The 25,287-nt window shown below is 41.0% G+C and overlaps 1 protein-coding gene across 16 annotated transcripts in view; it reads left to right on the top strand.

Annotated features, from left to right (window-relative positions):
• nav3 (neuron navigator 3) overlaps positions 1-25,287 on the top strand; it is a 241,299-nt gene that overhangs the window by 133,342 nt on the left and 82,670 nt on the right. For 15 of the 16 annotated variants that reach the window (XM_057854376.1, XM_057854382.1, XM_057854381.1 and 12 more), the window contains exons 7-9: positions 653-795; positions 7,881-8,961; positions 18,928-19,043. In XM_057854376.1, coding sequence (XP_057710359.1) covers positions 653-795; positions 7,881-8,961; positions 18,928-19,043 — 1,340 coding nt within the window. Of the gene's footprint in view, positions 1-652; positions 796-7,880; positions 8,962-18,927; positions 19,044-22,707; positions 25,036-25,287 lie in introns of those variants that run through there. The other variant, XM_057854384.1, reaches the window with a different exon arrangement.

The following is a 25,287-nucleotide window of genomic DNA, read 5'->3' as shown; positions in this document are numbered from 1 at the left end:
CTCTGGTAGCGAGTCTCACTTTACAAGTGTAAATGCCGCATTATAAGTTTCCTCGGGTGAAAATGGAAGCTGCTACAGTCGGAAAGGGGAGCAGGTGCTGAGAAAATATTGGTTCTTGTGGTGGCGTGCGTGGGACCGGGTGATTTGATTTGAATGTCACAAATTTTCTTCAAACAAAGTCCACTATTTGCGCTGTCTATCTCACTGATGCATTCGTCCAATGTGAATTTTAGAAGATGAAAGAAGTTCATGATAAAAGGAACTACCTCTGATTTCCATCTAAATTGCCCCAATCTCGCGCTCGTTTTCCCAATGTTTATCTCTCATTTCCCAATTTGGCCGTACTTTTATTCCCTACCTCAATTCATCATCTCGCTATATTCCCTTCATGTTGATTGAGAGCTCCACGCTACTGTTCTTACTGTTGAAGTGTCGGCTCTGGGGTTACTTTAGTTTCTTGCCCGTCTGGATCTGATTTGCTTGGATTGCTACCGCAGGGACGAATCTATCTATAGCACCCGCGGATAGACCCCGAGACAAATCTGAGCATTTCAAAAGATGTGAATTCACGCTCATTGATTCTTAAGTATGGATGGAAGGATTAAAAGTCACACTAGAAGGTACATTTTTTTCCCCTTCTACTCCCCTCCAGGTTACCGGGACCCTCCAGGGTACCCGCTGCGGGCAGCGGGGCCTCCAGGAGTCCGGGCTCGTCTAATCTGAACCGTCGCAGTCAGAGCTTCAACAGCATCGACAAGAGCAAACCGCTCCAGTACGCCAGCGGCAACGACAGAGGTGAGGATGTGATTTTAGTTTGCGGTCCACTGAGCGGAAATGAAAATGCAGGCAGCCACTGGATGGCACTACTGACTCAGACGAAGCCTGGTTACAACTCTGCTGAATCATGCCCAGGTTATTATTGCCCAAACCCTAGACACAATTTCCACTGAAATATAACTCTGGGGAATAATTTAATTTAAAAAAAAATATTTTTGAGTTAGCTTTCTCTGTTAATCAAAATTTAAATTGGCATGCTGATTCCAAAATTTGAGTTTTTGTACACCGTTTACAGAAGTATTTTTCATATTTAATATGAAAGCAAGGATCCTATAGTTAAAAACCTGCACATGGTGAAGAAAAGCCGAGATCATGTTCAGATTTCACGCCCATAAATTGATTAAAACCAGTTTTCAGATCTACCTCAACAAATACGGTGGTATGGAAAAAGTATCTGAACCTTTTGGAATTTTGCACATTTCTGCCTGAAATACCCATCAAATGTGATCTGATCTTTGTCAAAATCACACAGAAGAAAATACGTTGTCTGCTTTTACTAAAACCACCCAAACATTCATAGGTTTTCAGATTTCAATGACGATAGTATGCACAACAATGGCAGCGAATGAACGAAAGCCCAGTTCAAATGGATTGGACGTCTACTAGTGATAAACTCATTCTAATTCACAGCAGAAGCTTGTTTTTCAGTTTTTTAGTTGTTTGTAGAATATCCTAGAATGATTTCCTGACCAATGTATCGATAATCGTTGCATCGCCATATCGTCAGATCATCGTTACCGTGAGCTTTGTATCGCAAATCGTATCGTATCGTGAGGTACCAAGAGGTTCCCACTCTTACTTTAAAGCATATCATTAGTCATTTTCCCCAACGATTAAAATTTTTAATCGAGTTAATCACAGCTTAAAAATTAATTAATCGTAATTAGTCGCAATTCAAACCATCTATAAAATATGCCATATTTTTCTGTAAATTATTGTTGGAATGGAAAGATAAGACAAGATGGATGTATACATTCAACATACGGTACATAGGGACTGTATTTGTTTATTATAACAATAAATCAACAAGATGGCATTAAAGTTATTAACATTCTGTTAAAGCGATCCATGGATAGAGGGACTTGTAGTTCTTAAAAGATAAATGTTAGTACAAGTTATAGAAATTTTATATTAAAACCCCTCTTAATGTTTTTGTTTTAATAAAATTTGTAAAAATTTCAATCAAGAAATAAACTAGTAGCCCGCCATTGTTGATGTCAATAATTACTTACACAATGCTCATGGGTGCTGAAGCCTATAAAATCAGTCTCACCCAAGCGCCAGCAGAGGGCGACAAAACTCCAGAAAACACAAGTAACAAGTGGACATTGCACTTTGCTGTCATTTTAATCTGTTTGAGCGGGGCATGTGCGTTAATTGCGTCAAATATTTTAACGTGATTCATTTTAAAAATTAGTTACCGCCCGTTAACGCGATAATTTTGACAGCCCTAATTAAAACCCCTCTTAATGTTTTCGTGTTAATAAAATGTGTAAAATTTTCAATCAAAAAATAATCTAGTAGCTCGCCATTGTTGATGTCAACCCATAAAATCAGTCGCACCAAAGCGCCAGCAGAGGGAGACAAAAACCACAAGTAACAAGTGGACATGACACGGCTGTCATTTTAATCTGTTTGAGCGGGGCCTGTGCGTTAATTGCGTCAAATATTTTAACGTGATTAATGAAAAAAATTAATTAACGCCCGTTAACGCGATCATTTTGACAGCCCTATACAAAATAGAAGGCCTAAAAAAACCTTCAATTAGAATTTATAAATTATGATTTTTCATATTGCCAACATTTGTGTGAAATGTTAGCGTGCATGTTCAGTCGTCGACTCCGCGCAGCTGGCCAGCCCCAGCGTGAATCGGGTGCGAATGTCAAGTTGTTCCTTTGATGAAGTAACAGGAATTTTGTTTGACACGTGCAACCTCTGCTGGCAGATTTTTTTTTTTTGGGAGAGGATGGAGAAGTTGGATGAGAAGCCATCCCGCCATCTGTTCCACACGGGGAGCGCCTGGCCAAGAATACGGGCCAGTCCTTAAATGAAAGTCATGCTTTGAGTTTGAAGAGCACAACAAGCAATGTATCTTTGGCGTTACCGTGCAAACGACTGATTAACTTAGGCATCAAAGGGCATGTGTTTTGTGTGAAGTGTACGGCTGGATTCATGTAAAGCTGCTGATTGCTCTGCTTTACATTAGGAACATTCGCACACAAGGGATGCACTTTTAGCTGCAGGAGAAAGCTGCTGACTTTGTCTAACTATGGCTATGTCAGATAAAAAGAACTGCGAGTAAGGGACTGGGTGATGAATTCAAATAAGAGTTGACAAAGATAATGACACCCCTAACCCAAACAACATGCACGTTTTTATGTCCGGGCCCCAAGTCTGGCCAGATGAAGTGACATTTCATTCCTTGGCTGCGGTGCAAAAAAAAAAGAAAAAAGTCTGTTTCCGTGGTAACGGCTAAGTCACTGCACAGCGATGAAAAGTGGCGGCGCTGCGAAAGAGCCCTGGGGGGGCGACAGAAGGGAAGGAGGGGCTCTTTAAAGATGGGGTTAATTGAGCCAATACTTACATTACTGACAAGGACTATCGTTCAAAAGCACGCATCACCTCTGGGGCCAAAGAGTATTCTACAGGCTTTTTACATGTGGGTTTTTGTTTTTGATTAGAATTTGGCTTAAGAATAAATCAACCTATTAGTGTCATGGTGTTAAAACACACACTGCTGGCCAAAAGTATTGGCACCCCTGCAATTCTGTCAGATAATACTCAATTTCTCCCAGAAAATGATTGCAATTACAAATGCTTTGCTAGTAATATCTTCATTTATTTTGCTTGCAATGAAAAAACACAAAAGAGAATTGGGAAAAAAAATCGTTATCATTTTTGAGCCGGACAAAAGTTTTGGCACCCTTTGAAAAATCATGTGATGCTTCTCAAAATTGTGTAATTAACAGCACGTTACTTAGCTGTGGCACATATCAGGTGATGCCAATAACTAAATCACACTTGCAGCCAGTTAAGACGGATCAAAGTTGACTCAACGTCTATCCCGTGTCCTTGTGTGTACCACATTGTGCATGGAGAAAAGAAAGAAGTCCAAAGAACTGTCTGAGGACTTGAGAAGCAATTTTGTGAGAAAGCATAGATAATCTCAATGCTACAAGTCCATCTCCAAAGACCGGAATGTTCCTGTGTCTACTGTGCGCAGTGTCATTAATCAGTGTACAGCAGTCATGTCCAAAGTCCGGGCCGGGGGCCAAATGTGGCCCATGGACAAATTTCATCCGGCCCCCAGCCTCTATCATAAAATCAATAATGTCTGACCCGCACACAGACTTAATAAATTGGTCAGCAGAACTGCTACCAGCATATAAAGTAGCTTACACACTAAATGCTGCTCCTTATTTACCCACTAAAAAGCAGCAGCACTCTAAGCAACATTATCCTGTGTGACCCTTTACTCCCAATTTTCTGAAATGGTGACAATCAACAACAACAACAACAACTGCGAAGGCCGATGCTTCAAAGATAGGTGAAAATTGGACTATTTCTTCACTAAAATGTGAAGCTGTGTCTGCCTCATTTGCAAAAGAGACATTCGCTGCTTATAAAGAGTTCAATGTGAGGCGATATTACCAAACAAGACACACTGACATGTACGACAAGATTACAGGGAAGATATGTAGCGAGAAATTGAAGCCACTTGAAGCTAGTTTAATTTCACACAGCAAGACCCCGAGAGTCGAAAGAGTACGCCACAAAGACTAGTTGCGAGATTGTTGAAATTTTTTATTTAAAAAAAAATAATCAAGCAAATGTGACACACAGAATGGCTTGCTGAAATTTGCTTAAATATATAGTTCTACGTAAAGGACGTCAGCCGAGGTTGGCCCCCCACATTTTTACCACACTGAATCTGGCCCCCTTTGTAAAAAGTTTGGACACTCCTGGTGTAAAGCCCATGCAGCCTGCAGCCTGTGCAGGTATTTGAGTGTTTTTATTTTGGCTTTTTGGCTCGCTGTCTATCGTCTTAGTTAACCTTCGAGTTTGTAGTCTTGAGTTCCGTCGACCTGCTGTCACGGGGTCCTTTTGTTATTTCTTCTATCCCGCGATCGCGTGTTATTTTTTTGTCTGCAATCATTAAACCCTTGTACCTATCCCCCGCTTGTTGTCTGCTTCGAGTTCCAACTTTGTTTCCGCATTTGCGGACGCTAACAATTATAAGTAATAATAATTGACCACAGCATCCCGTCTCTCCATTAGCCTCCTTTTTTCGGGAAGGGGGAGTCCCTTATTTATATTTCTGAAAGGTGGCAACCCTACTTTGGAAACAGTTCCCAAATTACTGCGGCATTTCTTTCAGTAAAAGACAATAAAAGCATAGTAGACGTAGTGAACTGACCAGAGATTGTTGCTCTGATCCAGAGCCCTTCCTCTGGATAGCAGTCGTGCTCTTGCAGGCTCAAACTCGTTGTGTTCGTTCACATTTCGTCTTCAAATGTTTTATCAGGTTCGAGGTATTGAAGTTGGCCGATTTAAGTCCACATCTGGAAACTTTCGGGCCGCAAATCTTGCATGCAGCCATTGATTTTAATCGACGGGATTTCTATTTTGAAATACATCCCGACCGCTGACATTTCTCCTGGTTTCTCCATATGAAAAAGCGGCCTTGTCATTGGTTAGGGGTGGCTATTGGCCCGCTCTCATTGGTCTGGAGCAGGCCAATAGCGATAGCTGCTTAGTGTTCATGTGTCATCACACAACGGTGAGACATGTCACAGAGACGGAGTGTAGTGAGCGCCAGGAGGAAAAAAAAGCTGCGGTCAAATGTTATAATAATGGACCGGTAAATGGTATCGGCGCCGTCTTTGTTGGTACTCGCCGATACCGATACCACCATTTCGGGCTGGATCGGCGCCCCCTGCCGATACTAGTATCGGTATCGATGCATCTTTAGTCTCAACCCGTACTATCCGCCGGCGTCTGAATGAAATGGGACTCTATGGTAGGATACCCAGGAAGTCCCCAAAAGACATTAAAACGTCAGGCTGGAGTTTGCCAAAACTTACCCAAGAAAGCCAAAAACGTTTTGGAAGAATGTTCTCTGGTTAGATGAGACAAAAGTAGAGTTTTTTGGGAAAAGGCATCAATATAGAGTTTATAAGAAAAAAAAACAAGGCCTTCAATGAAAAGAACACGGTCCCCAGACTCTCCACAGTCAAACATGGCGGAGGTTCCCTGATGTTTTGGAGTTGCTTTGCTGCCTCTGGCACTGGACTGCTTGACCGTGTACATGGCATTATTAAGTCTGAAGACTACCAACAAATTTTGCAGCATACTGTAGGGCCCAGTGTGAGAAAGCTGGGTCTCCCTCAGAGGTCATGGGTCTTCCAGCAGGGCAATAACCCAAAACACACTTCAAAAAGCACTAGAAAATGGTTTGAGAGAAAGCACTGGAGACTTCTAAAGTGGCCAGCAATGAGTCCAGACCTGAATCCCATAGAACACCTGTAGATAGATCTGAAAATGGCAGTTTGGGGAAGGCACCCTTCAAATCTCTGAGACCTGGAGCAGTTGGCCAAAGACGAATGGTCTAAAATTCCAGCAGAGTACTGTAAGAAACTCATTGATGGATACCAGAAGCGGTTGTTCGCAGTTATTTTGTCTAAAGCTTGTGCTACCAAGTATTAGGCTGAGGGTGCCAATACTTTTGTCCGGCCAATTTTTGGAGTTTTGTGAAGATATAACTACCAAAGCATTTGTAATTGCAATCATTTTCTGGGAGAAATTGAGCACTATGTGACAGAATTGCTGGTATGCCAATACTTTTGCCCAGCAGTGTACAATTGAACACTAACAGTGGTGAATTTAACAAGTTAACAAGTCTCAGCCATAAATTCTTTATCTTCTGCAGAGATGATTTTAAATAAGTGTTGTGCTTTGAGACGTAGACGCTTAATGATGTGTTTATGCTATCCCTTCCATGAGGGAAGGTACACTTTGTGAGAACTTACACCCACCGACGGGCGTATTTGACAGTGTTAGCGGAGCGTGTCACGTGTAAGCCTGTTAACGTGCCTCAGTACCATCCAAGCCAAGCCGAACGTTCGCCACGCTGCCTGAAGGAACCTTATAATGCGAAAAGAGGCAGCTGACTCATTGCGTCGCATCTAACCCTGTTCGCTCTGCTAACTGACAGTCCGACAGACATTCAGTTAAATGGTGTCGAACTTCATGCTTTCGACTGTGACTCTTTAACTCGCGCACAGTTCAACTGAAACAACTTTGATGTTATACATATGGAGCAATTTGAGAAAGCCTACGGTGTTACATAATGACTTTAGACCTAATTAAGGTCTGCAATGGTACAACTGACTAAAAAAAATGGATTAAATTCTTAACTGTATGTAACCTTCGAAATGCTGATAGAAATCAATGCAATCTATGGATCAGAGGCACCTTCATGTACCAAAGCTGAAAGTAATTGCTTGCCAAAAGTCTGTTCATTTCTAGATCATAGCGATAAATGTAATAATAATCTCATAGAGTTTTAATGCATCCACATTGAAAAAAGCAGGGGAATTTTTTTGTTGTCATGGTTACACGGATGCAACTTTCTTTCTATGCTACGGCATACTTCAACAGCAAGAGATGGAACAGTTGATCCTTTAAAACATCAGTGTAGTGAAGAGAGTCTGTATCCATAGTTGAGCAAGTATTCTGCTAACAAGGACCAGATCCTTTTTTCATAATGAATATTTTCAAAGTTGCACGGATGTGTGCGAAACCCCGGCGGAGAATTACTTCATGTAACATACTGACTTGTAAAAATGTGCTGTCTGAAAAATTCAAGAAGGCTTTAAAAGTTTGCAAAGAACTTCAGTCGTTCAAACTTCTGCGGTTCCTATGAGAAATGTAATGTTTCAGAATAGGATTTTATCCGCAAAATCAAATGCTGAATGAGTTATATGTTCTAGTGTAGTCATTATGTGAGACTTAACCATTTTTTTGTCGGTCTATTCTTCTAGAGGCAATGAGGAGCATCCCAGTAGCCGGCGGCATGAATGGAAGTGGTGTAGGTGGGACTGTTCCCACCAGCCTAAGCGGGCAGCAGCTGGCCTCTGCCATTCCCTCCGCTGCCGCCAGCAAGTCCTGGCGGAGCAAATCCATGAACCTCAAGCACAGCGCCACTTCCTCCATGTTGGCCAGCCCCACGAACTCGCCGTCCCCATCCCCGTCACCGCAGACCCAGGAAGGCCTCCATCCGCATGGCGGTGACGGGTCCAAAGTGGGCGGTGCGCCTCATAGGTCCATGCTCGAAAAGTTCCGTATGATTAATCCTCGATCGGCCTCCCGGGTATCGCCGTCCATGGCTGAGATGGCTCTACAGGAAGAAGATGATATGTCAGAATACGGCGAGGATGGACTTACGCCCACGGGCTCGGTATGCAGCAGTAGTAGCAGTTCTACAGTCAAACAGATGCCCTCCAAGACAGCTGCCTCTTCCCTGAATGCCAGTTCTCGTACCTCGTCTTCCTCATCGTTTTCCAAGGGTTCTACAAACGCTTGCAGGTCCACGTCCAAAGACAAGGAGGACAAAAGCAAGTCTGTGACCAAGCAAGTCTGCGTCCCATCCAAAGAGGAGCGAGACTCTTATACAGACTCGGCGAAAAAGACGTCCAAAATCGCCAGCCTTGTACCCAAGGGAGCAAAGCAAGCAAAGAAAGATGCAGGCAACTCCTCGGGTTCCAGCGGTATCCCCAAACCAGGACTTAAGGCCCCTTCCACAAGTGTGGCAAAGCCGCAAAGTCAGTCCCAAAACCAGACGGGTTTAAACAGCTGCGCTAACCTGCGGGGAGGGGAGACTGAACGAGCCAAACTCACAAAAGGTGGACAGAGCGGGAGTTTCTACACGCAGCGCTCAGTCGGGGGTCAGGAGGGCAAACGAACCAGCATAACGTCCTCCACCAGCACCTCGGCACTGTCTGCATCTGGTGGGATGTTGACGGCAGGAGGCGGAGCACTTGGAGGCAATGGAGTTGTTCAGCTCCCACAGCAGCAACAGCACAACCACCCTAATACTGCTACTGTGGCTCCCTTCATGTACAGGTAAGACTATTCCGCGCAAATTGCACCACCTCAAAGGAGTTCCACAGGGCTCAATCTCGGAGCCCATGCTAATCTTAAACTATCATGCTAATCTATCGCCGTCAACGGCACTGAATGAGTTAAGTATAGAATATATATCATGTTAAAAGTAAAACACCTTAAAAAAAATAAAAACAGTAACAAGTTTTGGTACATCATTTACTTCCCAGCACTAACTGCATACCACATCTTCACTTCAGTATTTTGATGCATGTTGAGACGTGTGGTTAAACCCTTTCAGACATGCAGAAAGCGTGTAAATCTGCCCACCCGGGCCGATTTTCTGCAACGACAGGAAGGTGGGGAAAGAAACTAGAGGAGCTGCCAAAGTCTCTCGGATGCCTTTTGTTCTGGGAGAGAAAGAGAGTTTGCAATCCCATTAACCACGCCTTAATCCCTCACCCCTTCTCCCACTTCTGTCTACCTCCTCCACCGCACACAGTCAGCTCTGCCAGAAGGCGGGCGCCGCTTCCTTCGAGCACAACTTAAGTGCCAATCTTTTGGGAAGTTTAAACTAGTGCCGCTATCACACCTGAGCAGATAGCGAGAAATTTTGAATGGCGTCTCCGAGACATTCATTGTCAGAATGCTTTTGAGAAAGAAAATTCAAACTTCCAACTCCGAAATGTTTCAAAAATTCCTGCGATACAGGCAGTGGCGGACTTGGCAATTTTGGGGCCTAAGGCGAACATATCCAGGGGCCCTCTTCATGGGTCAGGGGTTAAAAAGGTGAGAAGGGTGTGGAGGAAATATGTTCTGGTACACTAGGGCTGTCCTAAACGACAAATTTTCTCCTGATTAGTCAGCTGACTAATTTTACGATTGGTCGACTAATCTAATAATTTTCTTTTTTTTTTTTTTTTTAACTAATTTAGCAATGAATATTTTGTTGACGCTTATTAATTTACAAAACCATTTTGGAACGCTTAAATTCTTTATTACAGTACAAATAATCATGTAAATAACAATGATTAATCTCAAATAAACAATTAGGTTAAATGCTGATAGCATTTACTAGTGCAAAGAATGGAAAGTAAACAGATTCAGAACACTTGGCCTTTTCAACATTATTCAAAACAATTCTTTTTAAAAAATTCTGGCATTATTATTATAGTATACTATTAGTATAATAATTATAATAATTATTCCTTGCCAATCATATTTGTCATAAAGAGTGTCATTTGAAAGCTATTCTTCATGTAGAATCTGTATTCTGTAGTATTTACTCAACATATTATAATATTAATTCTGAAGTATGTGGAATTAACTCCAGAAATCGTTATTTATTTAACGAACATGACGTGCTTTTATTTTGAAATGTACCGGAGGTACGTTCGCTAAACCGCTAACCGAAAGCTTCACACTCCGTTAAAAAACATTCTTCGTCATTGCTTGAGGTGTCACTAATAAATTTTTTTTTTCGTTAGCAAATGCTGTTAACCAGCTGTTGAGTGTTACTGTATGACTGATTGGAACTGCACTGCATTGTTTCGCCACAGGGTGTGCTGTCGTGTATTTTATGTTCGGTGTGAAGAAGAAGAAGAAAGTTAAAAGAGGCATTAGCGGCCTGTTCTCAACTTCTCCCTTACTGCACTTTGGCTCTCATGGAGAGCACGTTCGCTCATGTGTTCGAAATAAACGATAGCCGACGTGCAAAGTAGCAAGTGAGCTGTAAAAATAGTGAGCTTAGTGGCGTGAAAAACGCGGGAGAGCTAAGTGAAGCTAACGAACAGCTAAGCGGAGCTAAACAGAGCTAAGCGAAGCTAAACGGCGCTAAATGAAGCTAAGCGACTGATACTCAGTCCGTCATTATGGAACAGTCCATTGTATGTGGGGGAGAGATAATATAAATGCAGCATTCAAATGGCTTTCTTTTTTGTTTTGTTATTTGTTTGTTTGGTATGCTGACATAATTATACATGACGAATAGTTGGGGGTGCTGCTGGCTCCGGTGGCCCAAGCCCTTGCTCGTTGGGGCAAGGGCAGCTGGTTGGGGGCCCCTACTGGTTAGGGGCCTAAGGCGATCGCCTACTTCGCCTGAATACTAGATCCACCTATGGACACAGGGTCGTACCCCAAAAATGAACAGTTCCTCTAAAAGCTTAAGCCCGTTCATTTCTGTCGCACATTTACGTACATTTGACATTTGACCAAAAACTCAACTCCAGGAAAGCATTTCTCAAGAAATGGCATTTTCTAATATGTATTTATTATCATTGTTGAAAACCTGGCAAAGATTAACAATAGAAATTCTGTTCAGTGATTATTTAAAGGACAGCCTTTTATTTATAGTATTCTAAAACATCAGTACTCTTACCTGAATGCAATTTTTGGCTTCTCTCACCACTTCACTGGTCTTGCATTCAATTACGCAATAGATTATGCAATAAAAGACTTGTGGCTGGCTATCCATGTGACTTGACATTCAGCTTTTTGAACGTTACCTTGAAAATATTCGCCTATAACGTTCCCTGCTTGCGTGCAGCGATATCTGAGCTTCCCCTCTTGCATAATATTGCTCGCACAGATTATCAGGCCTCTACATTGAAGCCTTGTCGGCACTCTGTATTTAAATATATTACATTTTCAAAGCGGTTACTGTATAAATTCACTGTATGAAGGTAAACCATGCTTCCTGTTTTTGCTCTTTCGAAAGAATGCCAAATTGAGGATCGGAACTTTTGTGGTAGTTGTGTGGGAATGGGGCTTGCGGGGATTATCGGTTTCAGGCGCAGAAATAGAGCGATGGCACATTTCAACTAATCCTCACCTGTGCTGACTTACGCAAACTTAATACCGTTGTCATATCAGCCCGCTAACCCTCACTTTCAGCCGTCATCCACACACACCACCGGTCGGTTTTTGGCATTAAGTGGAAAAGCCTTCTGCTGTGTCGCAATTTCCTTCCATTTGCTGTCCAAATTGGCCAATTTAGTTGGTCCCCTTTTAGTGTATATCCCTCTCTCCCACTTTCAAAATCTTTGCAGTTGCCAGCCTGTGTGTATGTTTGATTAATGTCCCACCCACACAGAATGAGACCCTCTGCTCTAACTGCAGGCTGAGTTGTAAACGACCTCATTTATACAAACAAAATGCTTTTAGCTCTTTTATTTCACTCTTATCTAATTCCACTTGGAATTACAGTTCATTTTAGGGAAAAGCGATCAGCCTTTCATCTTATTACCGTTTGTAACTACGACTTCACGTAAATATTAGGGCTGTCAAAATTATCGCGTTAACGGGCGGTAATTATTTTTTTAAAATTAATCACGTTAAAATATTTGACGCAATTAACGCACATGCCCCGCTCAAACAGATTAAAATGACAGCACAGTGACATGTCCACTTGTGTTTTTTGTCTCCCTCTGCTGGCGCTTTGGTGCGACTGAATTTATGGGTTTAAGCACAATGAGCATTGTGTAATTATTCGATCGGATCCGATCACGTCATTTTCAAAGTATCGGAATCGGCAAAAAAATACCGGACATGCCTTTTTTAAATATATATATATATATATATATATATTTTTTTTTTTTTTAATTTAAATCGTTTTCTAATTGTATTTAACGTTACAGAAAAAATGTCTTACACTCATCCAGAGTAGTTTTGGCTTAAAGTAGGGCTATCAAATTAATTGCGTTAACAGCGGTAATCAATTTTTTTAAATTAATCACGTTAAAAATGTAACGCATGCGCTGCACGACCCACTCACGCATTGTAGCGTACAATCTATAAATACGCCGTTTTACCTATAGATGGCGCTAAAAGGCAGTGTAAAATGAGTAGAGAGAATTTTGACAACCTTTGGAGCCATTTTTTATGAGGCTAAAGCCTTACAATACCTTTCTCAATAATTGAAAATAACGTGGGAGGCAATGTGGGGAAAGGTAGTAGTTGATCATTTTCTTAACACCTATGTTCTTTCCCAACGCAGAGAAGATATATCAATTGGTGCCCCTACGCACAGTCATGGTTGTACTTCCCATCATGCATTTGGGCAGAAGTTAAATGGCTGCAGTATCATTTACTGAAAGCTCAACAAATACACTAGATGGCAATATTTAGTCACAATATACAAAGTCACATATATCCTTTGAGAATTACAAGTCTTTCTATCCGTGGATCCCTCTCACAGAAAGAATGTTAATAATGTAAATGCCATCTTGAGGATTTATTGTCATAATAAACAAATACAGTACTTATGTACTGTATGTTGAATGTATATATTCGTCCGAGTTTTATTCATTTTTTTCTTAATGCATTGCCAAAATGCATATGATGGGGAAAAATTATTGGCAACGATCGGGATTGGATCGGGAGCAAAAAAAACATGATCGGAACAACCCTAGTAATTATTGACATCAACAATGGCGAGCAACTAGTTTATTTTTTGATTGAAAATTTTACAAATTTTATAAAAACGAAAACATTGAGGGGTTTTAATACAAAATTTCTATAACTTTTACTAACATTTATCCTTTAAGAACTACAAGTCTTTCTATCCATGGATTACTTTAAAAGAATGTTAATGTTAATGCCATCTTGTTGATTTATTGTTATAATAAACAAATACAGTACTTATGTACAGTATGTTGAATGTATATACTGTATCCATCTTGTGTCTTATCTTTCCATTCCATTCCAACAATAATTTACAGAAAAATATGGCATATTTTATAGATGGTTTGAATTGCGATTAATTACGATTAATTAATCTTTAAGCTGCGATTAACTCAATTACAAATTTTAATCGTTTGACAGCCCTAATAAATATGAATGGTTTATTACTGCTGAAGCCATCTGCAATTTCTAAGCATTTTTGGGTGATCGGTCATATCTCTGAATGCACTGAAGTAGACAAAATGTGATTTCACACGCGAGCAAACGCTGCTTCGTTTGGGTGACGGGTTTTATCTGCTCCTCCGCAGGTGTTACTTTTCCTCACTTTGTGCCAGTGTGCGTCCATTTTGTCTGTTTGTGTTTGCGTGCGACACCGTTATCACCGAGCGCACTGGACCCCATCCTTGTCACTGCCGTCCAACTCTGATTGTACACAAACATATTCGCACACGGACACACTCGCACTGCAAGCGTTTCATCCGAGATGTCCCCTCTTCCCTTTTGAGGTGTCCATCTGTTGCGACCGGAGACGCTCTTTTATCGTTTGCCATTGCCGACACACGGCATGAGGAAGATGCAGTTGCCTTCAAGGCGTTTGCTGAAGCCTTTTTCCCACTGTCTTAATCAACCTCACAAGTCAATAAATGATTCTTGCTGCTCACACTATGAGGAATGTTGTTTGGGTTGTACATGTTAGATTAGGGGTTGCCGGTCTAGTTTGGAGACATTGCTTAATATATTTTGGACCAAATGGAGGATCAAGACATTCTGATTTCTGCATTGATTCTTAATGAGTTTCACATTTATCTAGGGCTGTCAAAATTATCGCAATAACGGGCGGTAATTAATTTTTTTAATTAATCATGTTAAAATATTTGACGCAATTAACCGCTCAGACAGATTTAAATGAAAGTAGAGTGAAATACCCACTTGTTAATTGTGTTTTATGGAGTTTTGCCACCCTCTGCTGGCGCTTGGGTTCGACTGATTTTATAGGCTTCAGCACCCATGAGCATTGTGTAAGTAATTATTGACATCAACAATGGCGGGCTACTAGTTTATTTTTTGATTGAAATTTTTACAAATTTTATTAAAACGAAAACATTAAGAGGGGTTTTAATATAAAATTTCTATAACTTGTACTAATATTTATCTTTTAAGAACTACAAGTCTTTCTATCCATGGATCGCTTTAACAGAATGTTAATAACGTTAATGTCATTTTGTTGATTAATTGTTATAATAAACAAATACAGTCCTTATGTACTGTATGTTGAATGTATATATCCATCTTGTGTCTTATCTTTCCATTCCAACAATTAATTTTACAGATTATATATATATAATTTACAGAAAAATATGGCATATTTAACAGATGGTTTGAATTGCGATTAATTGCAATTAATTACGATTAATTAATTTTTAAGCAGTAATTAACTCGATTAAAAATTTTAATCGTTTGACAGCCCTAATTTTAACTAAAAACTGCTTAATAAAGAACAATGGTATTGCAGTTTGCAGTGATAAACACCAATTTTATAGCAAATAGAATTCAATTCAATTCAATTTTATTTGTATAGCCCTAAATCACAACAAGGTTGTCTCAAAGGGCTTTGCAGAGGCAATATGATACGCAGTCAGAAACAGCAGATGAAATAAATACAGATGAAATCCCCCCATCCTTCGACCCTCCATGTCGGCAAGGAAAAACTCTCTGGGAGAAATGAGAAACCTTGGGGAGTACCACAGTCAGGAGAGATCCACTCCCAGGACGGATAGACAGGATGCCCCCGGACTGCTAATGGGAATTAGCAGACAGAGTTACAGTTTGTAAAGATGCAATAGAGTAAAGGAACAAGAAGAGGTCCATCTAGCCACATCAGACGGAGGTGGCGACCAGGACGTCCAGGATAGTCAGGAGGCTGCAGCTGAAAAATAGCCCCTCCCCAGAGGGAAGGGGGGAAAGGGGACACCGGGTGACTAGTGATGAAGAGACAAGTCAACTAAATATTAACATTGGAAAATAGAAATAAAGTAAGACAAGTGGTAGTTAGAGTGAGAAAAAGGAGATAGAACTCAGTGGCTGTACTTCCCCCAGCGTTATAGCTTCTAGTTAGTGCTGCAACGATTCACTTGAGTCTTCGATCAGAAAAAAAATATTCAAATTAAATTTTGTTGGTTCGAGTATTCGTTTAATTGAAGTGGCATTGTAATGGTTCATTTTGAAAGTGTTTGGTCTGCCTCATTTCACAAGACTGAATCCAGCTGCTCCCTGTTAAGACCAACGTGAACCAAGTTTTTGTTTAAGCTAATGTTTTTAAATGCATTTGTAATTTAGTTTATAGGTATATTGCCAGAACCATTTGTTAAGAGCATTGTAAAAAAAAAAAAAAAAAAAGTTAGCATTTTATAGCATTTAAGCTATCTGACTTTTGCTATGTAAGTTAGCCAATTGTTCTTTTGTTGTACTTGGATCCTTATTTATTTTTATTTTTTTTATACCATTTGAGGCTCAGCTCAGGTATTTTAATTTCCTATGTTCCTTATCCGATTACTCGATTATTCAAGCTAACTTGTCCATCAATTAGTCGACTACTAAAATAATCGATAGCTGCAGCCCTATTTCTAGAGCAGCTTAGACTGAACTGTGAGTCTAGTCCGACTTCAACTAGCCTGACCATAATCTTTGTCGAATAGGAACGTTTGTAGTCTAATCTTAAATGTACAGACTGTCTCGGCTTCTTTAATACTAGCTGGAAGCTGATTCCATAAAACAGGGGCTGACAGTACTTTTAGAAACCCTGGTAACTACCAGTAGACCTGCATTCTGAGAGCGGAGTATTCTGTTGGGGCGGTATGGAACCAGAGCATCGGTGAGATACGATGGCCCCAACCCATTAATGGTCTTAAAAGTAAGAAGGAGGATTTTAAATTTAATTCTAAACTCGACTGGAAGCCAGGGAAGGGCCTGGAGCACAGGGGTGATGTGCTCTCTTCTATTAGTTCCTGTTAAGAGTCTTGCTGCTGCGTTTTGGACTAGCTGAAGACCTTTTAGAGAACTTTTAGGACAAGCTGCAAGTAGGGAGTTACAGTAATCCAATCTAGATGTAACGAACGCGTGAATTAATTTTTCTGCATCGTTTTTAGATAAAATATTTCTAATTTTGGCTATATTGCGCAGGTGGAAAAAGGCCGTTCTGCAGGTTTAATATGAGCTTTAAACGATAAGTCTGAGTCAAATAGAACTTCTAGGTTTTTAGCATCTGTAATAGCATCTGTATGAGTTTCAGGCAACATAAATAAGAATTTCAACGTGGCAACTCTTTGTTAAAAAGCATATTACTTAGTCAGCCCAAGGTTTCATTTTATTTTCAATTCTGTATGTGCTCTCCATCCATGAAAAACAGAGTATAACACAGGGGTCGGGAAGCAAATTAATTTTTATACAGAAAATAATTACAGTACATCTGAAACAAATTATTATAACAAAAAAAAGCATATCATTTTGCCTCATTCAAATCTTAATATCTGAACATTTAAATATGTAAACTAAAGTGCAATCACATTCGTAAATGAATGGCTTCTGATTTTTGAAATGTAAATAAACCATTCTATTGTGATTAAACAACAAAATTGCAATGACTGCATTAACCATCACAGTGAAGTCTAACTGTAACTGTTGAAACAAATCTGAACAAGGAAAAACATTGCAATAAAGTAATGCAAACTTGTTAAACTTGAGAGTGGCTGAGATTCTTCTTCGTGTTAGGGGTTCGCTTTGGCCAGGGGAGTCAAGTTCAGCATTCGCTTCAATGATATCTGGCGCCATCTAGCGTCGTGAATGGTTATAACGTCTAGACCCCAAATATAAGACGACCCCACTTTTTCGGTCTTATTTCGATTCAAAAAACACCATCTTATATTCGGGCCAATACGGTATATTGGTGGAAATGGATTACGCTACACAAGCACTTTATTATGCTTGTAAATCTGATGTTGGTAGATTGTTTTCTTCTTGGAGATGAAGTGCATGTGTGGCAGCTTAGGGTTTTTTTTTTTTTTTTTTTACATAGCGTTTTGACAGTTGCCATCATATTTTTGGAATCAAAGCACAGTGTAGAGGAACAGCATTCCGGCCCTGAATCTTATACCGGAACTGCGATCTGGCCCTGAATCTTATACCGGAACTGCGTTCCTGACCGTTCTGGCCCACTTTCACCCCTGCCTTTATGTCTTCATTAAATGATAAATCTTTTTCAGTGAAACAAATATATTTTTAAAAATATAAAAAAAAATATATCATATATATGTGAAATCTATATTAAAAAAAGTTAACATACGCTGTAAAAGTCATGTCTGCTCATTACTGCACAAACCAGCATATGACACAAAACTTTTTCTTTTTAAATAATTAAAGATGCAGCCGTCAAAAGAGCCAGCTCTGAATGAATGAATGAATGAAACATTTATTGTCATCGCCATCGGTATCATTGACAATCATTGACAATTACAAAATGTGATATTAGAACCGAAGAAAAAGGGAAAGGCAGACGGGAGGAAGCATATGCTTATCAGTTTCCCGCCCCCCATACAGCTAAAGACGCACAATCAGACATGGTACAGTTACATACATCACATGGCCACAAACTGGACAATAACACAATCAACAATCTGGGTTTACAATAAATACAGTTTCACTTTCCCATAACATGCTATTGTAGAAGTTGTGGTCCGGATCAAGCTAATCATTTGGGTCATCATGGCACTCTTCAATCTGTTCATCCAGTTTTAATCGGATCCTGCAATCCGAGACCTAGGTGTTGGCTATTTTCCCAGCTTTCTTGAGTTGACGTGCTTTTCTTGCAATTTCGGCATTTCGGCGAGTCAAGTTGTCATTCAAGAGTTTCTCGGTTTTCAGCACGCATTAACTGGAGCTCTCTGACGATTTCTTGATTTCTCCTTTGATTTTCTTGTATGGAGGATTTTATTTCATCCAAGTCTGCAGATTTCAAATTCTTTGGAGCCATACTGGGAGTCGAGCTTGCTGGCCCTGAGTTGGCCCTGAGCGCTTATCGGTTGAGATAGTTGCTCGTGGGAGCTCGGAGGAGTCTGCACACAGCTTGAGCTGAATCAAGTTCAATCTGGATCGCGAGCCATAGGTTCCTGACCCCTGGTATAACACATCATTGATCATGTTCCCCAGAAATGAAACAAAACAATTTCATAGACCTTCTGACTTACGTGATTTTCTCTGTTCTGTTTTTTGTTTTTTATAACCGTTTGGTATGATTTATATGTGCGCCTGCAGGACGTTCTCAGAGAATGATTGCACCACGGTGGCCCCGGCCGACCCATGCCTCAGCCCCACCAAGGGGGAGTTAGTCTACAGCAAAACAGCCAAACAGTGCCTGGAGGAGATATCAGGTATGGACACTACCAGCATTTTTGCCATTGTTGCTCCAATACTTTTCTATTCAGTGTTTAGCTTAGGTTAAACCTTCTAAATTGCAATATTGATTAGATGTCCTTTTGAGTAAGGAGGATATAAAGCTGTGCCAAAGCATTAAATTAGACAAATTTAATAGTATTCGCAGGATGGATTCTGATGTGACTTCTAGAATGTGCTAATCTTGGAAGGTGATGCGTGTTCTTTATTCCTATTTGGGGACCCCTCCCGCATCCTCACTCCTGTGTTCATGCTATGTCGCGAAGGGAAAAGGTCAGCGCTGACAGTCGGACACAGCGAGCATCTGTGGCTCTTTGTTTACGCCCCCGCGGCTGCCGTCATCTGTGACAATCCACACGCGGGCTTCGTACAAAGCCGTTGTATGACAGGGGAAACACATCTTTATTTGCAGTCTCAAGAGAATATCAAAGACGAGCTCTTGTTTTGTTTGAGATGTCATTGTTAGAACTATTCTCGTCGTGAAACATGAATGATGTTCAAAACCTGGGTAATGACTCAATTACAGCCACGTTTTAGATTGAGAATTTACCATTTTAGGTTTAAGAAGACTGAACGAAACCGATTTGGACTTTCCCAGACCTTCCTTCCACTTTGACCGCGGTTTTTCCCCAGCCTTTTAATTTCAAGGGTAAAATTAGACCGGAGCGCAGACCGTTGGCTTTTGTTTGGAGTCTATTCAGAAACACTTGTTTGTTGTTGTCACATGTCCCGCTGCTGCTTTGCATCGTTTCATATGGGACCCATTGATTGCGGAGTGGAGGGAATGCGTCGGTCGACTATAAATGTCATTGCTGTGTTTCCTGACTTTTATTGAGGAAAATCACATGATTTGTTTGAGAAAGCTCTTACGGCACACTAACAAACTTGAATGTCTAGATGTATTTTTTGAATGATAAGTCGCACCTGAGTATGGCGCACCAGTAAAAAAAAAAAAAAACGACGGAAATTGACGGAACATGAGGGCTTGGAATAATGCTGACCAGACCATGGACGTGGACATTGACGTAGACAGACTTTGACAATGACGCAACAAGGAGTGAAAAGAAAATGGGAGCTTATATCCACACACGCAGACAAGGGATAACGAGACAACAAGGAACAGGTGAGCACAGGAGGATACACTAGGAGAAGGCACGACAGGTGAAATCAATGGGCAATCACAGGGACAAGTCACACTAGGAGAAAACCAACACAAAACCTAACAGTTTGTGGACCCCAGTGTTGTTAATCTTACTTTAAAAAGGTAATTAATTACAGTTACAAATTACTTCTCCCAAAAAGTAATTGCCTTAGTAACTCAGTTACCTGAAAGTAAGAGTAATTAGTCACTTGGCAAAGTAACTTGTGATAATTTTCATGTTTTTTTTTTTCTCAAAAAAAAAAAAAAAAAACGGGTCACACAATGTGAAATTTAAAGGATTTTTGGGACAATTGGCCCAAGCCCAATTCTTTACCCTCCACTTAACTAGACACAGGGGTATTGCGATAACTAGATAGTAACCTTTGCTATGTGTGGAAGTCATTTAATGTTGTGAATCAACAGTTAAAGTTGTTAAAATTGCTCCCGTTATTGCATTAGTTCCCTTCTGTCTACTTTCAACATGTGTAAGTGTGAAAACTGTTTCATCATTTAAAGATAGATTTAAGTCAAGATTTTGCCGATTTAGGAGCATTTTACCAAGTAATACCAAGGCCAAGTATTGCGATCCCGATCCGATATCGATACCGGAAGTTCATATTCTATAAATATATATATATATATATATATACACACATATTTTTTTTTTTAATTATTAAATTTATTAGGATCATGGAAGCTTCCACTTATATATATATATATATATATATATATATATATATATATATATATATATATATATATACACAACCCTGTAGTGTTCTCAGCCATTCTGATGATATCTAATGTACAACTGCATCAAGCACTCAAAAACTTTTAAGTCTCTTTGTGTCAAATATGCTTTGCAATGGAAAACTGCTGCTTTTGATAACGAGCAACGCAGTTTCCCTCAAACTCACAAACCAATCCATCAACAACAAACTCTGATTAGTCAGTCTCACTCTTTAATCATGACACTTAAATTCATATGCACAGAACAGTTCCCTGCTACACGTTGTATTTGATCAAATTTTAATCGAAATTAAATATTTTTGATGTAATTAAAGAACAAATTAATAGTAGCATGTTACCGCCCTCAAATGGTAGATCACTAAAAACAAATCCAGTAATCAATAGTCACTTGCCGTTTTTGAATTTTATTTCACTAACACAATTTTCAAAAAGATTTTGAAATAAAAATAAATAAATAAATAAAAATAAATACATTTTAAAAAACAGATCTTGAAATAATTGAAACAGACCCTTAACAAAATAAAAATAAGTAGCAACAAAACATAAGAAATCAAAAATTTAATTGTTTGTAACATAAAAAATATGGAAAAACATTTCATGAAAAAATAAAAATATGAAACATAAATTCACAAGAAATAATAATAAATGAATAAGAAATAATAATAAGGTTAAGTAAGAAATTAGGCGTGAGAGGGGCGGAGGAAAAGCATGCTGTTCGACACAGGGTAAGGACGTGAACGGGGGCGGGAGCACACGCTGGTGCACTGCTTATGTGTGTGCACTGCTTACGTGCGTGTAGAATACGAAAGGGAAAAGTAGTGCAAAAAGTGTGCACAAAAATATACCCAAAAATTGACAAAGAAAATATAATATATTAATTCCAGATATCGATACTTTGGCTTGGGGATCGATACCTAAAATTTAACGCGCTGGTTCGAAATATCGATATTTTGGTATCGATCTGCCCATCCCTACTAGGAAGGTTCTCTACAACAGAGCCCCCCTGAGAGGTCTACTGCTTTAAGATGGCGGCTGTTTACTAACGCATGTTGTCCTTAAAGTATGTTGCCAGTGCAGACGTGTCTGGCATTTGCATCTAGTTGTATAATATGTGATATCTACCGTATCATGTGGCCGTAGTTTGTAGGCTATAGACCCTACTCATGGCTGACGTCACAGCCACGCCCCCGCGCCATGTTGTCCGTATACTTGTCATGTTAATGCATTAGCGCTTCGTAAATTCCTCCTATTATGGCGTGTTTTTCTGCTCGTTAACATTAATAATCAGAATGGTGAAGTCGTGTGTGGCGGTCGGTTGCAAAAACAGAGAAGATAGACGGAGAGACTTGAAGTTTTACTGCATCCCGAGAGACCCGGAGAGGAGAGCGAGATTGACTGCTGCAATTCGACGAGAAAACTGGGCTCCAAACGACTACCACAGATTATGTAGTAGTCATTTTATATCTGGTAAATGCATTTAATATATATTTAAAGGGTTTTGGGCTGACAACCACAATTAAGATCATCGCTAGGCTAATCGCCGACAACATACACTCAGACGTTGTGAATGAACTACCTGAAAATATATAATTATAAGGGGATAATAAGACAGTTGTCATACAATTAATTTACAATTTCACTATTGAGGTCAAAAGCCAAAAAATAAATTCAACTAGGGACAATCTGGAGTAGTGCTATCGCACTTCATATTTATTACATATTGTATATGTATGTAGTGAGAGTGCTATCGCTAAACCATATAAACATTAAAAGCCCTAGCTCCATTGACAAATGACATAAAATACATTAGACTTGACAGTGGATGTTAGCAAGAACAAAAGATTTTGAATTGAAAATTTCATAACTCACCTTCCCGAGCACAAGATTCCTGCCGAATTTTCGTGTACGAGGACCTGTTTCACCCAACCAGCAACGTAGCATTTATAAGCCTCCAAGCTCTTAAAGTTTTTCAAACTTTCGTGAGAATAGGCTGATTTTGTGTGGACAAGGTAGTTGTAAATATCAGGGTCAGGCAAAGACAGCGAAGACAGCGGGTCGAAAAACATCGATTTAGGCATCAAATATGGATCTGGCGAATGGATAAACTGAAGCTTTTCCACATAACGCCTTTTATGCAACGCATCCAATGAGTTTACGGCGTCAGATAACACCGGGGCTTCCATGAATTGCTCTATAACTTGCACGACTAATTGAAAAGAATGAGAATAGGTCTAAAAAATACGGACAATATGGCGGCCGGATACAGCGACACGTCATTTTGTGACGTAGGTGAGTAGGGTCTATCGGCTACAGTCAGGTATTATTGGAGCCACCTAGCATCGAGTTTGCAACGGCGTCTTCCCCAGTCCCCACCCCTGCTCTCCTCTCTCCATGAGTCCGTCTCTCTCAGACTTTTTTTATTCACCCATTTTAGTAACGCATAGTAACGCACGCCTTTCCCGCCTCAGTAACGGTAACGGCGTTGCCAAGATGAGAAAAGTAATTAATTAGATTACTCACAACTGAAAAAAATAACGCTGTTAGTAACGCCGTTATATTCTAACGCCGTTATTAACAACACTGGTGGACCCTGTTTCTTCTGTCCATTCAGCTATTACAAATTAGCCTTGTTCAACATGTGCGTGGCAGCTGGTAGGCTAATAAAGCCCGCACTGATTGATGAGTAATATGTCGGTTCTGCGGTCTCATTGTTGATCTGCGATAAGCCGACGGCATCGCAGTTAAGCGCCTCCAGATAGCATTTAATTAAGTTTGGCAGTCGGCAAGAGGCAGCAAGCTTACAGGTGCGCTATCGAAACAACTGGAGATGGAGGGACAGTCGGAGGGAAAAGAGATAAGGGGGCTGGCAGGAGAAAGTGAGAGAATGCAAGAGGGAAGGATTAGCTGGAAGAGAGGATGCTAAACAGTGAGCAGAGAGAGAGAGGGAGAGAGAGCTGTGTGAGTCCTCTGCCGGCTGTGGCTCACTCTCTGCCGCGAGGAGGGACGGAGCATCACGGCAGCAGAGCGGGAGGCAGGAAATGTGGAATGGTGAGGTGGTAATTAAGGGCACAACAGGAGGAGGAGGAGGGTAAGAAAAAAGTGAATGAAATAAGACTGCCGTTTAATAAGGGAGGACGATAAAGAGCGTGCGAGGAGGATGGGAGGTAGACGAAGGGACGCGTAGCGACTGTGATGGTCGAGGACCGGAGGTGGTAAAGTATGAGGCGCAGAGAGGAAGCGACGAAGGAGTTAAATTTTGATATTTGATGGGGAGCATGGGTTGGCTCCAAGATGGATCTGAACTCTACCTGTCTACCTGAGACGGAGTGCTTTGGGACCCACGTCTCTAACTCCTCCGTCCTTTGGTCCCATCCTATTCTCAGGATGGATTTACTTTTACATGGTGAGTCCAAACAAATGTAATCTGGCAAAAGGAGGAAGGTTCCAGTGAGAAGCCATGAAGAGAGGTGCCGAGTTCTCGGTGTATCAGGGTGGCAGCCCGGCCCGACGCCCTCCCCAGCCACTTCCGGACAACCTTAACCTGCGACTCAAACAGCGCTCCCTTACCAACCTGACTCTACACGGCGATGCCTCGGAACTGGACAAGCAACCGCCTCGTCTGTCCCAAAGGCAGAGCTCGTTGGTGTACCCGTCTTCGTCGCAGCGGGCCGGTGGTAGCTTGCAAGGCAGCCCCAAAAAGGAAGCGGCGACGAGAAGCTGCGCCCCTCGAGCTCGATCTTTGTCACTCTCGCTCACTAAGATGCTCTCACAGTCAGAGCACTCCCTCATCCCCGTGCCTTGGCGTTGCACCGCCGCCAGCGGAAGGCCCCAGCGAGCTTCCTACGGCGGCCACCCGCGGGCCGAGCCTCTCCACAAGCCCAAACAGCAGGCGGGCGCCAAGGAAGAGGATGAGAACCAGGCAGGGAAGCGAGGAGGCAGGGAGAAGGAGGGCGGCTATTGGGCCGAGGAGGAGGTTTCGGAGGGAGGGCCTCGCGAGGGAACGGCTCAACTGGATAAGGAAGTGATCCTCACCATGCTGGGCGACCTGGAGCAGGTGCTGCACAAGCAGCCTCGCCCACGTAAGTCGGCCTAGACGCCACACGGATTCCTCTGCCATTAATAATCACTATGACAACACTGTCATTTTCGCTTTAGAATCAGAATACTTGTATCAATAAAATATCATTATATCCTGACAGAGTACATGTAATTATATAGTTGATCAACTCTTGGCCTGCAGTTGATGATGATAGACATCCAATGATCCTCTCAGAGATCACTACTGTATTTTTGATACTTCAACCAATGCAGCTAATGTAAAACTAAAATTA

This window comes from Corythoichthys intestinalis, chromosome 13, assembly GCF_030265065.1.
Source record: "Corythoichthys intestinalis isolate RoL2023-P3 chromosome 13, ASM3026506v1, whole genome shotgun sequence".
NCBI classification, from domain to species: domain Eukaryota; kingdom Metazoa; phylum Chordata; class Actinopteri; order Syngnathiformes; family Syngnathidae; genus Corythoichthys; species Corythoichthys intestinalis.
The sequence above is the reverse complement of the archived record's forward strand: the minus strand, read 5'-3'. Positions and strand labels throughout refer to the sequence as shown.